The following is a 16,858-nucleotide window of genomic DNA, read 5'->3' on the forward strand; positions in this document are numbered from 1 at the left end:
CTACGCCTCAAGCCTCTAATTAAGAGAAAAAGAAACTAAAACCCCTTTCTGTTAAACCCTAGACCTAAGCTGCATCTTTTATTTCTCTTCAATCAATTAAAGCCCCTATTCTTTACTACCCTTTTAAATTTTATTATTTCTTCAATCCACTGCGCGCACCAACGTCGACCAGCTGCACACCCCCATGGATTCTCTTGGGCTGATTCCACTTTACGTGCCTAGTGCTAGTCATTCCATTCTAAGCTATATTACCCCAACCCTTTTTTTAATTAACTAATTATAATTAATTATAAGAGAGGCCCCATCTTACAATTGACACCGAAACTTTAGGGGCTGTTTGGTTCCGGTTTTTGGAAGGGGAAAGCAGGGTTTCCGCCCCCTCCCCAGGTAAAAAATTTTTACCAAACGCGCCCTAAAAAGCGATTTTGAGGGAAAGCTACAAAAAGCTGATATTTTTGGCAGCTTTCTCCCTTTTACCGATCCAAAAAACGGATCCAAACAGCCCTTATCTACACATATGTATGCGTGCTGACATATGCTAATCCCTCGTAGAGCGCATTCCCTGGGTGAAGTGGATGAGAAGTTGAGGAGTTTGCTGGCAATTTCGATTTCGAATCATCAATTTTTTTAAAACAAACACCATATATTGGAATCCTAAAATACGAAAAAACTCAATTTTTAATCCCAAAACTTGTAATCCATACCAAATGCCAAAATTTTTGGTGAAACAAACACCCCCTAATTAAACCTCTAGTTTTCATCGTCAGCCAGGCACGTTTCGGCAAAACGATTGAACTCACAGTTCTGGGTGATATCTTTGACAATAAACCATAAGCACAAAGCAATATAAAACAGGTCCTCATCTGCTTCAATATCACCATGAACAGAAAGCTGAAACTGCAGTTCCCTGAAATGGTAGATTCTGATTGTCAAAGATATGCTTTTTCTCATTATATCTTTGTCTCTTTTCCTGAAATTGTAATTTCTGCGAAGTCTATTGAGCAGCTTGACATTGATATGAGAAGGATGATTGAAGAGCAAATTCAGGTTTCTGACTTTTCAGCAATATCAGCATATTTTTGACACTTAACAAAGAAGATATGGTTGTTTTTTTAAGTTCCAGTAATTTTTTCGATTTCATATATTGTCTTCAGGGTTATACTGAGCCATTATCGGAGAAGCTTCTTCCGGATTTACCCCCTCAAGAACAGAATGTACTTACTCTTGTTCTTGACATCAACGAGACTCTAGTACACTCAGATCGGAAGGTATGTAATCACCCACCCCTTCTATTTTCATTTTTCTCCTTTTCATGTTGTAACATAGATGTTCCATATTCTTTTACATCACATACTTATTCTGAGCTCCTTTCGTTTGTTGAGTATAGTTCTTTAAGGGTTAGATCTGATATTTAAATTATGTTCCTACTGAAGCGTGAGAGGGGTTGGAGAACATTTAAAAGGCCTGGTGTTGATGCTTTCTTGGAACACCTTGTTAGATTCTATGAAATTGTTGTCTATTCGGATCAACTGAGTATGGTAATCATGATTCTTTTTCTTTCGTCTTGTTCCATCATATATAGATCTTCTCACATGATGAATTATCATTTTTATTGTGTTGGCAGTATGTTGATCCTTTTGTTGAAAGACTGGATCAGAAAGGTTGCATTCGTTATAGGCTGGCACGAAACGCAGCCAGATATCTGAATGGAAAACATTATCGGCTATGTATATCCTGGTACAATAAAATTATTTTCTGACAGTGTGATTTGATCTCCCAGAAGCTGCGGTTTGTTGCTTCTCCTTAAACTACATGAACTGATATATGCATTTCTGTTCCAACGTACTTACTCTTGTTCTATTATCTGTTCCTTGAAGCTTTATGTATTTTCTATACGTGCTTTAAATGCAATTATTTGAGCTTTGCCTTTAGGAACCATGACATTTGGACATTCCAGTTAAGTAATTGATATTTCTTCTTGTGTCTCGTTTCGCATGACTTTTACCTTGAGGAAATTAGAGTCATATTGCTCTATTTTATAATTTAAGAATGAGAGCAACTAGTATGAGATTTTGTGGAAGGGAATGATACAGGGACAAGTAAATGGGATGATCCATGAAAAATACACATAAATCACACAGATTAAGTTACCGGATGTGGATGCTTGTCCAAACATGGGTACGGGCATGGCAAATTTATAAAAGGTATGGTATGGTGACATGGCTATAAGCCTATACATATCTGTATTATTTTTTTCATTCACGTATTATGAAAATTAAAATTTCTAGAACATTTTTGTTTCTTTTACTATATAGATTTATAAATTAGAAAATTGCTCATTTTGAACCAGATATCCAAAAGACACTTTAGAATAATAATTCTAAACTTGGTACATGCTGGAGCCCGACCCCTATCGAACGAGTTTTGTATATGAAATGTAGGATACACGTCCATGTGATGAGTGTTTTAAAGATAAGCATATTACAATTGAATACATATTTGAACAGGTGTATGCGTATATCCAAGGAGTGTCCACTTAAATTTCAGTGTCCGGTATGGGTACAATACCCCTACTACACGGGTTCAGATAGAAGTACTCATGCAACATAGATGCAGATTAAAGCAATCCCATGCTTCATCTAGATATTGATAGATCCTAAACCGATATACATGCACTCAATAAAGAACCTTAAAACAACAATGATATCACTTGCAATCTAACCAACTAATGCAAGTAACTATGAAGTTCAGGTCTGAAATTGTATGTTAGCTATAAATTTGTACTTTGCACTATCATTATGTACAAAAAGAAATAGCTTATGAGTTTATAACATGGTTTCACACCAATGATGCAATTCATCACTAAAAGCATTCAATTTATGAAATAATTAATCGATTGACCAAAGAAAAATAGTACAGTGATGTGTAATTGAAGACCCAACGAATCCAATTTAAAAGAATTAAATTTTCTAATTTTCACTAAGCTAGAATTTCAGGGAAACTAAACCTTTCAGTCCTGGTCCATTTTTAACTAAAGCATATACCTAAACAAATAAAAATATCTTAAATAAAACAAATTCAAGAGTAAAGACTAATAAAACTAGAAATTCTCTGATGCTAATTTCTTCCTCCAAAATCCTTTAGAATAAGCCTTCATGTGATCCCCGACAGTGGGACTACTTTTTTATGGGTTCCACCATTCCAGTAATATATCAGAGAATAATGTGTTCCGCCAAAGCAATTACCAATTAGAAATGAATAGGTTTAGGATTTGTCTGTGTGGACACTCATCCGTAGAAAAGAATCTAGTTTCATTTGGATGAGGTTTAGTTAGGCAAACCTGAGTTCCGTAAGGTTACAACCCGAAACCCCAAAGACCAATTCAGTGTCAAATAGAGTTTTCTAAACTATTGTTCACAATAATTGATGTTTCTGAAACCGGGACTTGGCAAATTCCACTGTGACCCTATGCGTGGATCTAAACCCCATTCCTTATTTAAGAAAAGATTTAGCGAAAATCACTTTTCAGAAATCAAGCCTTTGACAATTCTTTCCAAACCATCACCAAAATTAGTTAACCCCCTAGTTTATGAAAAGGGATTTTGTACATACTCCAGTCTCGTTTTAATTTAAATAAAACTGATTTCATCAACCATATACCTCAATAGAAAAGCAGGCGGGTACGAATATCTGCAGATATATCCATGTTCTCAGATACTGATATGTCCATATCCTATTATATGAATACATATATTGTTCTTTTTGGATTATTTTCAAATATAAATATTTTGATATCTGTGCTGATCAGACAATTGAAGTAACTTTTGTCTTAGATTAGTATCTAAAGACGATTTGAAGGCTCAATGACTAACCCTAGGTTTTTTGGGTGTATTAGACACATTGACAGACTCTGATTTAAGTGATTTTGTTTATCTAGACTATTCCTATATAACTTGGCCTTTTATACTTTTAGTCATGCTCATTTTCTTCATGATTCAATGTGTTTTTGTATTTGTTGTCCTACATCTAATCCAGATATGTATCCGATTTTGTGGATACAAATATGACTTTTTATCCGGGCCAAATTCATATCCGTGTGTAGTAAACGTATGCAGATAGCGTAATGCCATACTTGATGACGTCTTTGTTAAAGTCATCATCTCCGGCTGTTAATGTCAACACCACCGGCCTACGGCTACAGGCCTACGGCTACAGTGCCGCCACCCTATGGCCGCCCTAGCTACAGTGCTATCTATCGTTCAGCTCATATTATATTGTGTAATCTTGTGTATATATAGCTTGTAATCTATCCAAACACATAATCAAGAAATCAGAGTTCTCTTCAATACCTGTTTAACATGGTATCAGAGCACAATTCACAAATTATCCCCAGCTCCAGCCGTGGTCATCTCCCAACCTCGTCGTCGTAGTAGCACGCTGCCCTCGTCGTCGATTCAGGCCGCCATCGAACCCGTCAGCCGCCATCGAACTCGTCGCCCTCAAATCAGCTACCCTCATTGTCGACCCTCTTCATCGAGACCCTCATTGTCGCCCTCGCTTCGCGGATCTGGACCCGAATCCAACGGTTCAGATTTCACGTTCGGACCCGGATCCGAACTCGTCCTCTTTATCGGATCCCCGCTTCCGTCATCTCGCGCCAGCTTCGACCCGATCGAAACACCGAAGAGCCTCGGCGACTGCTCCTCCTCGTCTCTCCCGCGCCCAGAGCTCCGAAGCCCCAGTGGTCTTCAAACAGAAGCTCCGCGTCCAGAGATCCGCTGAGATCTAATTTCCTTAGATATTTTCAAGCAGAAGCTCCGCTGACACCTCCCCATCTTTTATCTGTTAAAACCCATCTTTTATCTCTTCAGGCCCATCTACAAACAAAAAAAAAAAAGAATCTTTCATCTCAGGCCCATCCACAAACAAAAAAAAAAGAATCTTTCATCTCAGGCCCATCTTTTATCTCTTCAGGCCCATCTACAAACAAAAAAAAAAAAAAAAAAAAAATTTTTCCAAAAAAAAAAAATATATATATAATCAGTCCCATGGACAAGAAAGGACTCTACACCTTTCCACCCATTGATGTGCAACTTACAAATACCGAAAATTACACTGCATGGTCTCTTACTATGCAGTATAATCTTCGAGCTTTCGCACTATGGGGTTATATTGACGGATCTCTTTGTTGTCCATCCAAAACTGTTACTATGCCTTCGTTATCTACATCCTCCATATCAGAAGTCACTTCTGGTGATTCCACTATTGATGACTCTCAGATCACTTATTCTCAGTGGATTCGTACTGATCAACAAATAATGGCATATATTATGCGTTCTGTAGCTATTCCTATTCGGCTCTCCCTTGGCCGAGCATCTTCATCACGTGAGCAATGGCTAGCTCTCAGTCGCATGTTTGTTCAGACTGGTGCTGCTCGTGAGTATCAACTTCACCAAGCTCTTCAGGATGCACGTCAGGGTGATCGGTCTATTCAAGAATTTTATTCCTTATTATCAGGCTACTGGGAGGAATTGCAGATGATGGAGGAACATGTTCCTGAGACGCTTCCAGACTTTGCCACAGCATTCCAGAAACAACGTGACCGTCAACAGTTGTATCACTTTGTCATGCGCCTTCGCTCTGAGTTCGAAAGCTTACGTGGACACATTCTTCATCGTAGTCCTCTCCCCAGTCTCCGTGAATCTGTGGCTGAGTTCATATCTGAAGAGACGCGCCTTCAGATGCTCTCCCCTCCAGTTATTGCATCTCAACCATTACCCTCATCACATATTGTACTAGGTACTCCTCAGAAATTCTCTTCCTATCGGGGGCCTTCTAACAGCACATCTGATTCTAATCGGCAACTATACTGTCGTTATTGTAAGAAGCCGGGTCATCTTATTGATAAATGTCGTAAGAGACCACCCCGTCCGACACCTGAGAAGACTCGATCTCCATTTGCTGCTTCGGCTGATGTTAGCCCTATTCCTCAAAGGCCGCAGACTTCTAGCCCTCTCTCCTCTGAGCAGTTGTCAGAGATTACTGCATTAATAACCAAGAATCTTGGGCTAAGTGGAACTGCCTCCAGTTCAGATTTTACTGCCTTGTCTGCTCATTCTGGTACTTCTACTCCTTGGATATTCGACTCAGGTGCATCTCATCATATGACCTTTGATAACTCTGTTTTTACAAATTGTTCCCATGCTCCCTCTTCATTATGCATTTGTACTGTTAATGACACTCCCCTTACCATCTCTCAGTTAGGTGATATTACTCCAAATTCTGATAGTTCTGGTCGTCTAACATTATCATTTGTTCTTCATATTTCCAAATTATCTATACAACTTTTATCCATTGGGAAAATTACAGATTCTAATTGTACTATCCCATTTAATGATAAATGTTGTGTTGTCCATGATTACATTAGCTAGAAGATTGGGACATGTCGTAGAGCTAATGGACTTTATCAGTTGGAGTCTCCACATCTTTCCACTCCATCCAACATTTGCCATGGGCTCTCTATTTCTGATATGTGGCATCGTCACTTGGGTCATATCTCTGGTTCTCTTTTAAAACTTTTATCTGAATCAAGAGTATTAGGAAATTTAAAATTCTCTACTTTATCAAACTGTACTGGGTGTCGATTAGCTAAACAAATTGCCCTACCATTTTCATCCAGTAATAAAATTTCTTTAGCCCCATTTGATTTGATTCATTCTGATATCTGGGGACCTGCCCCATTACCATCATTGTCCGGTTATCGATATTATGTCAGTTTTATTGATGACTATTCTCGCTACACCTGGGTATATCTCATGCGTGCTCGTTCTGATATTCTAAATATTTATAAAGACTTTACAAATATGATCCACACCCAGTTTCATAAACGTATAAAGATATTTCGCTCTGATGGTGCCTGTGAATATATCTCTTCAGCAATGCAATCTATTTTAAAATCGCATGGCACTCTCTCTCAACAATCTTGTCCACACACTCATGAACAAAATGGTGTTGCTGAGAGAAAACATCGTCACATTCTCGATACCACTAGAGCTCTTCTGATATCAGCATCTGTACCTCGATATCTCTGGGCAGAAGCACTTCTGACTGCTGTTTACCTTATAAATATTACTCCATCTTCTGTATTAGCTGACACTTCTCCATATTTTCAACTTTTTAAATCTCAGTTTCGCTATTCTCTTCTTCGCACTTTTGGATGTGTCTGTTTTGTCCTACTTCCAACTCATGAACGAGATAAACTATCTCCACGCACTGCACGATGTATCTTTCTTGGCTATAGCACTGTTCACAAGGGGTATCGTTGTTATGAACCTACCACTCGAAGGCTTCGTATTGCCCGTCATGTGACATTCTTTGAGAATATTTCATATTATACTACTTCAGATTCAGATATCTCATTTCTTCAACCCCCTTCATTACCTTCCACTACTATACCTGTATCAGTAGTACCTGTACCTTTGTCTACTCAACCGACTCCCTCCTTCACTCCAATGGCATCAAACGATAGTGTTCTTGATTCATCCACACCACCTGAACATCCACCTACTACATCTCCTTTGCAGCAAGATACTCCTACTGATGTCCCCTCTACATCTGTGCCAGCTTCTCCCGATGTGACTCCTCCCCCTCGCCGCAATCCTCCACGAGATCGTCATCCCCCTGCTCGGTATGCTCAATGTGTCACTAGCACATATTCTCCTGAATTTGCCTCTTTTCTTGCTGCTATTCACTCTATACATGAACCTAACTCATATTCTGAGGCAGTTAAGTATCCAGAATGGCAACAAGCAATGACTGAAGAATTGGAGGCTTTTCGTCGGACTAATACTTGGGACCTTGTTCCTCTGCCTTCCGGTGTTAAACCGATAAGCTGCAAATGGATTTATAAGGTTAAGACTCGATCTGACGGTTCTATTGAGAGGTACAAAGCTCGTCTTGTAGCTCGGGGATTCTCACAAGAGTATGGCATTGACTATGAAGAAACTTTTGCTCCTGTTGCAAAAATGACATCTATTCGCACTCTCATTGCTGTTGCAGCTGCAAAACATTGGCCTTTGTATCAAATGGATGTTAAAAATGCTTTTCTTAATGGCGATCTATCTGAGACAGTGTACATGCAGCCGCCTCCTGGTTTTTCTGCTCCTCTAGGACATGCATGTCGCCTTCGTCGTGCTATATATGGTCTCAAACAGGCTCCTCGGGCTTGGTTTGAGCGCTTTCGGCAATCTCTTCTTTCTATTGGTTTCATTGAGAGCCTAGCTGACTACGCTCTATTTTATCGGTCCTCAGCCTCCGGTACAGTCATTCTATTACTTTATGTTGATGACATGATAATCACTGGGAGTGATTCTTCTGCCATTACTTCCTTAAAGCAGCATCTTCAGAGACAATTTGAGATGAAAGATCTTGGATCCCTTCGTTACTTCTTGGGTATTGAGGTTGCTTCCTCCTCCCGAGGCTATCTTCTCTCTCAGCAGAAGTACATTGCAGACATTCTTGAGCGAGCTACTCTCAGTGATCCTTCTATTGCTACCTCTCCTCTCTCCACACCGATGGAAATGAACTTGAAGCTTCGACATGATGATGGTGATCCCTTATCTCAGCCTACTCGATATAGGGAACTTGTTGGAGCATTGGTTTATCTTTCAGCAACACGTCCGGATATCGCCTATGCAGTACACATCTTGAGCCAGTTTGGAGCATTGGTTTATCTTTCAGCAACACGTCCGGATATCGCCTATGCAGTACACATCTTGAGCCAGTTTGTCAGTAATCCGACTTCCATCCACTATGCAGCTCTCATTCGGGTTCTTCGATATCTACGTGGCACTATCACCCAGTCATTATTTTTCCCCTCAGACTCATCTTTATCTCTTCGTGCATATTCTGATGCTGGATGGGCTGATGATCCGGACACTCGGCGTTCCACTACTGGCTTTTGTATTTTTCTGGGATCATCTCCCATCTCTTGGCGTAGTAAACGTCAAGCCGTTGTCTCTCGTTCTAGTACGGAGTCCGAGTACAGGGCGTTGGCAGACACCACAGTTGAGCTAAAATGGCTCCGCACTCTTCTGCGAGATCTTGATGTCTTTATTACTTCCCCTATCACTTTATATTGTGATAATCAGAGTGCCATCTCCATTTCCACAAATCCGGTCTTTCATGAGCGTACCAAACATATTGAAGTAGATTGTCATGTGGTTCGACAGGAGCATGTTGCTGGAAACATTACACTCACATATATTGTTTCTAAGGATCAAGTTGCAGATTTGTTTACCAAGGCTCAAACAATCTCTCAATTTCGTTCCTTCTTATCCAAACTCTCGGTTTTTAATCCACCGTGACTTTGAGGGGGGCTGTTAAAGTCATCATCTCCGGCTGTTAATGTCAACACCACCGGCCTAGGCTACAGTGCCACCGCCCTATGGCCGCGCTAGCTACAGTGCTACCTACCGTTCAGCTCATATTATATTGTGTAATCTATATATAGCTTGTAATCTACCCAAACACATAATCAAGAAATCAGAGTTCTCTTCAATACCTGTTTAACAGTCTTAATTCATTGTTTGTACATACATAAGAATCATTGAGGAGCATATTCCTATCAAATTAAGCAGCTGATTCATAGAAGTAATATGACAGTGAACTTTTAACTCCTTTCATAGACATTCATGATAATACTAATGTGGTAAGAGCGAACTTATTGCACCTACTTTATTTTGAGTTTTTGAGATAAAGTTGGGATGTTAATACCTCGCTGGCATGAATATGAAGTTTATACTGAACATATTACAGCTTTCAGATTCAAATGGAAAAATCCTTTTAGTCAAGTTAATCAATGTATATTCAATTGGAAAGAATCTATGATTTTGATACACCTCAAGTAAACATGTGACGTGAAGCTACCAAATCTTGAAGAACAACTTTGATAAAAGGAATTAGGATGAGTTGGTAATGCATGTGAAAAGGAGATCAAAGTTCAAACTATTCTGCAATGGGCATAGAATAATGAACACATTCTCTCTTCTATTAGGAGATGCTGGAAGGAAGCCACCTTTACATTGAAAAAATCAGTTTGATTTGGTTCTATAGAAACTACGCCATGTTAGTGTATAGAATGTTAACAAAGCATATCTAGTTCATGCGGAATCTAATGAAGTTATTTGTGGATGTTATTGTAATAGCAATGTTCAATAGTAAGAACCTCATTAAAATCCATCATCATGTAAGATTTTGAAGGATGCAGTTTAGTTAAATTTGAAGGCTTAATACGTACAAATGCCCTGGGTTATTGATAGTGGGGAAATTGGAGCAAATATTTTCTAAGACAGTTATATGGAAATCTGTACTTTGTTGTCATAATGCTAGATAGTTGCGAAACTTGTCCGAAAAGAATGGAGCTAAAATGCTGAGATGGACAAGCAACATTATGTTAAAGGGGGTGATAATTGAGTGCAGTTAGAAGAAGTTACAGGATGCTTCAATTGAGAGGAAGATGAGAAAGAATCATTGACGTTATTGACTGCATGTGTTGAGTCAAACGAGCATTCTAGTTAGCATTTATAGGAATGTAGTTGAAATGTGGGTACGATTATGGAAATTAAATAAATATGATCTAAGGTTTCCGCAAAATGAAAAGACAAGAAAAGAGAAGGAAAAAAGATATAGTAATTACGTGTAAAAGGTTCTTAGTATAGCTCTAAAATGCAGGGAGACTGAAATAGGACAAGGAAGACTAGGACGAGTAAATTATGGGTACAAAACACATAAATCCTATAGAAAGTAAGACGATGGATAATTGGATACAATGACATGACACAAGAATTTATATGAATACTAGAAGAGTTTGTCTACACGTTTTATACATAGACAAATCCATGCATCCAAGTCCAACATGTATTTCTAATGACGTAAAACATACAAGTAAATATATTCTAAACTTTGGTCATTGCATTCTTCAATCACTTTGCAAAAAAGAAGTCCTAGTTTTTCAATTTTCCAAGTATTAGTAAATGTATCATCTTTGAAACATAACAAGTTTGTCCATAGTCTAATTCATGTCAATATGTTAACAGTCTTTTTTGGTAGTTATTAACAATTTTTTTCCTATTAATACATTGTCTCATGTCTAAATAAAAATAAATAAACATCTCAAATATGTAACATGAATAAGTATATGGGAGATAAGACATGTACCCAAAAAGTATTTAACAAGTTTCCTTGATTAAAGTATTTCATGTAATTGAGGACACACTTGAAAATTGTCTGACATATGTACTCCTCTATACAAATGGGAGAACCCAAGATTCACTATTCATGCTACAGTAGCATTTATTATAACATTATTACTATAGTAAACATGAAAGTAGACACTGTAGCAATTTTTAAATAAAATATCACGGTAGCACATGGGAATACTGTAGCAGAGCGGGAACTGTAGCAATTCAAAAAATCTAAAAATTTTACTACAGCATTAAAAAATCAGGATTAGTGTAGCGAGAAAAAATGATATGTCGTGCTTTGCATGGTGTTCACGACTAGTGATCATATAGTGTCGAAGGGTGTACCAGCATGTGAGGATGTCCATCCGTTCGATACAGACATTGATATCTTTGGCATGAGTGTAATGGCTTCATAAGAGAAGTCTTCATGAATCATAAGATGAGTTCACAGACAAAATTATTACAGAGAAAATGATTGGCATAACCCATCCCCAATCTTTTACATAAAATATTAACGATGTTGGCACCGCTGAGTAGGCAGATGGCTTTGGTGATGTAGTCACATGTACCATTTGGTTTATTCAGTCCTTACATTTACCCTCTTTGGTTCTGGGGCATCACACTGTTTTATATCTGCTGAGTTCATTGCACGACACACCATATCATGTGATACTTAAGATGCAATCTGAAATATTCATATAGGTAGCGGGGTGTTAATGTCTAGTATGGAGTGTAAGAAATGCCTAGTGATAGTTTGTGGTAGGGAGCTATTTGCTGACTTGTTAGTGATTAACACTAACGGGTTCGATGTTATTTTGGGGATGGATTGGCTGTACAACTTTAATGCGACGATCGACTGTCGACACAGAAGCGTAGTGTTCAAGATACCATGTCATCCAGAGTTTGAATTCATGAGCAGTAGCAAAGTGATGGAGCAGCCAGAGTATCGGGCAGGGCATGGATGAAGTATTAACATGTATAGAGGTAGAGGAGAAGCCCATACCAGAAATTGTTGAGTTCCTTGATGTTTTCCCTGATAAGTTATCGGGTCTGCCACCAGATAGACATATAGAGTTCGTCATGGATCTTCTTCCAGGGCTTGCACCTATTTCAAAATCATCTTACCGGATGCCGATAGCAGATTTAGAGGAGTTACGAAAGCAAGTCCAGGAGTATCTCGATAAAAAATTTATCAGGCTTAATACTTCACCTTGGGGAGCACCAATGGTGTTAGTGCCAAAGTCGGATGGTAGCCGAAGGATATGTATGACTACAGGGAGTTGAATCGAGTTACTATCAAAAATAAATGCCCAATTCCCAGAAGTGATGATCTTCTCGATCAGCTCGGAGAAGCTAGGGTATTTTCTATGCTGGACCTTAGATCAGGTTATCATCAGTTGAAGGTGAGGAAGGAAGACATACCTAAGACCGCATTTCGCACACGATACGGGCACTATGAGTTTTTGGTGATGTCGTTCGGAGTGACAAATGCTCCATCTACATTTATGAGCTTGATGAACAAGGTGTTTTTCCAGTATTCCGACCAGTTTGTAGTGTTCATCGATGACATTCTTGTATACTCTAATATCAGGGAAGATCATGCAAAACATCTACAAACAATGTTGGAAATCCTGCGAAAGGAGAAGCTCTATGAAAAATTGAACAAGTGTGAGTTTTGCTGGAGCTCGTGTCCTTCCTGGGGCATGTAATTTCAGAAGCAGGTATCTCTGTGGACCCGAAGAAAGTTGATGCGATGTTAAAGTTAGATCCGCCTACTTCTGTGGCAGAAGTACGAAGTTTCTTGGGGATGACGGGCTACTATAGGAAATTCATAAAGGATTTCGCTAAGATTGCATGACACTTACTAGGCTAACTTGAAAGGAGGTCAAGTTTGTGTGGACTCGGGACTATCAAGCAGCATTTAAGAGGTTGAAGAAGAAGTTGACGACAGCACCAGACAATCCCGGATGAGTCAGGAGGATTTGTAGTGCACATAGATGCTTCTGGTTTAGGTTTAGGCTGTGTTCTGTTGCAACATGGAAAGATAGTAGCTTATGCATCTAGACAACTGAAGACACATGAGAGGAATTATCTGGTTCATGATGTGGAATTGACGGTGGTTATTTTTGCATTGAAACTATGGCGACACTATCTTTTAGGGCAGAGAGTAGAAGTGTACACAGATCATAAAAGTTTAAAGTATATCTTCACTCAGAAGGAGCTTAACATGAGGTAGCGGAGATGGTTAGAGCTTATGACATATTACGATCTTGATTACGATATCACCTAGGACGAGTTAATGTGGTGCCAGATCATTTGAGCATGAAGCCTGTGGCGATGAGACTCACCAGGCAGCGAGAGTTGCTAGCTGAGTTTTGGAGGATAAACATGAAGATTATATTGCCTGGAGCAGGGAGATAGTTGATGAGTTTGAATTTACAGTCAACTCTGGTGGACCAGATCAAGGCTACCAAATTCAAGGATGCTCAGTACCAAAAATTTAAGAAATAAGTGGAGTTTGGGAAGAGAACTGATCAAGGTTGCTGATAGCGGATCGCGACGCGTCGCGGCGAGGTACCGCTAAGGCTATATCGGGCTATTGCGGCGAAATCGCGGCAAATAGCACACAGTCAAATAGCACACAGTCAAATAGCGATCAAATTTAAATATATTTAAATATCCTAAATAATAAGAAAATTCATAAAAAATCTAAAAATTCAGTTAGTTGTAAATTTCTTGTATTATTAATAAATAACAATTAATAAGCTTGTTGTATGAATGAAACTATGAAGAAATTCAAGAAATATAGCATCATAATATGTGTGATAGCGGGTTTAGCCGGTTTAGCCGGTTTTAACAACAAAAATCCGCTTTTAACCGCGAAAATCCCCTTTTAACCGCGAAAACCCGCTTTTAACTTGCTAAAATTTGCTTTTACGCGCTATTCGAATGAATAGCGGATTTTTCCGCTTAAGCCAGCCGCGAAACCCCTACGCGTAGCGCTGAAGGGCCGCGACCGCTATTCGCATCGCTATAGCCCCGTTATTGGCCGTTATTTACAATACTGGAACTGATCTACAAATACATGAGGATGGATCCTTACGATTCCATGGTAGGTTGTGTGTGCCTAAGGGCGATGTTAGAAGAGAGCTGCTGGAGGAGGCTCACAGTTCAGTACTTTCTATTCATCCAGGAGGCACAAAGATGTATCAGGACTTGAGAGAACATTACTGTGGCCATGAATGAAGATGGAGATAGCCAAATTTGTGTCAAAATGTCTAATATGTCAGTAGGTGAAGGCTGAGCATCAGAGGATGGCCGGGTTATTGCAGCCTCTTCCTATTCCCGAGTGGAAGTGGAAACATGTTACGATGGATTTTGTCACAGCTCTGTCGAGGATCCAGAAGGGAATAACGCCATATGAGTAGTAGTAGACTGACTCACCAAGTCGGCTTGCTTCATACCATTTCGAGTTGGACAGACGACGGAGAGTTTAGCGGAGCTGTACATGAGGGAGATAGTACGCTTGTATGGGGTACCGATTAGCATTATTTCTGATAGAGACATGATTTTTATCACACTTTTGGAGGAGCTTGCAGCAGTGTCTTGGAACTAGACTGAGTTACAGCACGGCTTACCACCCTCAGACATACGGACAATCAGAGAGGACTATACATATACTGGAGGACATGTTGCGGGCATGCATGTTGGATTTCAAGGGCTCTTGGGAAGACCACTTACACTTGATAGAGTTTTCTTATAATAACAGTTATCAGTCCTGCATTCAGATGTCACCTTATGAGGCCTTATATGGGCGAAAATGTAGATCTCCTACTTGTTGGGATGACTTGGGAGAACGGCGTTTGCTAGGATCTGAGATGATAGTACAGACAGTAGACAAGATAAAGGTAATACGAAAGCACCTTAGGTCAGCTCCGGATAGACAGAAGAGCTGGGCTGATGCTAAGAGGAGACCTCTACAGTTTCAGATTGGAGAACATGTTTTCTTGAAGATATCTCCAACTAGAGGAGTTATCAGATTTGACAGCCGTGGGAAGCTTAGTCTACGTTTTATCTGTCCTTTTAAGATATTAGAGAGAGTAGGAGAGGTGACATACCGGCTAGCTTTGCCTCCGTTATTACAGAGAGTGCATGATGTGTTTCACATATCACAGTTTCGATGATATGTGCGAGATAAGACCCACGTCCTAGACATCATAGAGCTTCAGGTTGGGACGAACTTATCATATGAGGAGCGATCAATGAAGATTTTGGACAGACAGGAGAATATCCTCAAGAATAAAACTATCCCTCTAGTATTTGTATATTGGGGACACCATGGACCTGGTGAAGCGACATGGGAGCGAGAGGATGAGATTCGTCAACGCTACTCACATCTCTTTGCTAGGGGTAACACATAGTCTCAGTGGCGTAGCCAGGAAATTTTTTTGCCCTGGGCGAAAAATAAAGAGTTTCTGAGATGATGCGGTCAGGGAGTCGGAGATGATGCAGTCAGGGTTTCGGTTGGCGATGATGGGCTCGAGGAGAGGGCGAAAGAGGCGGAGGGAGCCGGTGAAGGTGTCGAAGAGGGAGGAGGGGATCGAGGAGAAGTTCTCTTTGCCGAGGGGGAGGTGGGTCTCGTCGGGGGAGGGGAAGGGGACGGTGACGATTGAGAGGTTTGGGGAGGGCCACAATAAACTCAACAATCTACAAAAGCAAACTCAAACAAACTCAAACCGCATCAAAAGCCTCGTGGATTTATACTTATTTCCCTTATGATCTAACAACGGCACACATCGGATCCCCAGTCTTAGCTCCAACACCGGCAAGCAAGTTTTCCCGCCGAAATCATCTTTGTCGGACATGTCGTACTCGTGGACTTCGACTTGAAGCAATGCGAGTTCAGGAACTCGGAGTTGGAAGTCGAATTCTTCATTCCAAACTAGAGCCCAGTTGTCTTCTATTGTTTTTGTTTTCTTCATTATGCTGTCGGCGGGTACCCCAGCAATCCCTACCTGTAAATCATTATTGCAATCTTGCCCTGGGCAGCTGCCCAGGGCAAGCTACACATGGCTCCACCTCTGCCTAGTCTCTTTTCAGGCTTAATTTAAATTTTGAGGACAAATATTTTTTAGGTGGGTCAGATGTAATACCCAAGCCCATGTAAGCCAAGGCCCATAATCATTTTTTTCCTTATGGCAAGCCTTATGCATAGGCTCATCTACTTACTAAATTTCTTTTTCCTTTTCTTAAAAGGCCCAGTTAGCTTTAAAGGGGGAAAAAGTAAAAAACTCAAGCTCCACAAATGTAACTACCCAATTCCTCTACTGCTAAAAAATCTCCTGAAGTGGGGAGACTACCGGAAAAAAAAACAAATCTGAAACTAAATCCCTCAAATCTTGGGAAATCTCTAACTGATCTTATCTCTATTTCATGAACTCTCCTTCTGAACCCTTTTATATTCTCTACCCATTCTCTACACGTCGTCTGGAAAAAAAGAAGAAGGAGAGAAGGCATCAGTTACAATTTGACGAAAGAAGGAGGACATTTGATTTGGGATTTGTTTTTGGGATTGGTGTTCAGAGTCATTACTAGGAAAATTGGCAAGCAATACT

At 39.9% G+C, this 16,858-nt stretch overlaps 1 protein-coding gene and 1 long non-coding RNA gene across 14 annotated transcripts in view; both read left to right on the forward strand.

Annotated features, from left to right (window-relative positions):
• LOC109844776 (mitochondrial import inner membrane translocase subunit TIM50-like) overlaps nt 418-16,858 on the forward strand; it is a 25,747-nt gene continuing 9,306 nt past the window's right edge. For 8 of the 13 annotated variants that reach the window (XM_020413905.1, XM_020413911.1, XM_020413901.1 and 5 more), the window contains exons 1-4: nt 418-1,047; nt 1,155-1,268; nt 1,434-1,538; nt 1,625-1,737. In XM_020413905.1, coding sequence (XP_020269494.1) covers nt 880-1,047; nt 1,155-1,268; nt 1,434-1,538; nt 1,625-1,737 — 500 coding nt within the window. In that variant the 5' untranslated portion in view covers nt 418-879. Of the gene's footprint in view, nt 1,269-1,433; nt 1,539-1,624; nt 1,789-16,858 lie in introns of all 13 variants that reach the window. The other 5 variants (XR_002248110.1, XR_002248112.1, XR_002248111.1 and 2 more) reach the window with 3 other exon arrangements.
• On the forward strand, nt 1,795-10,937 carry LOC109844778. Its single transcript, XR_002248113.1, has 2 exons — nt 1,795-4,140; nt 9,574-10,937. It is a non-coding gene; the product is annotated as an uncharacterized LOC109844778 (long non-coding RNA).

Source organism: Asparagus officinalis, chromosome 6 (genome assembly GCF_001876935.1).
Source record: "Asparagus officinalis chromosome 6, Aspof.V1, whole genome shotgun sequence".
Taxonomy (NCBI): Eukaryota; Viridiplantae; Streptophyta; class Magnoliopsida; order Asparagales; family Asparagaceae; genus Asparagus; species Asparagus officinalis.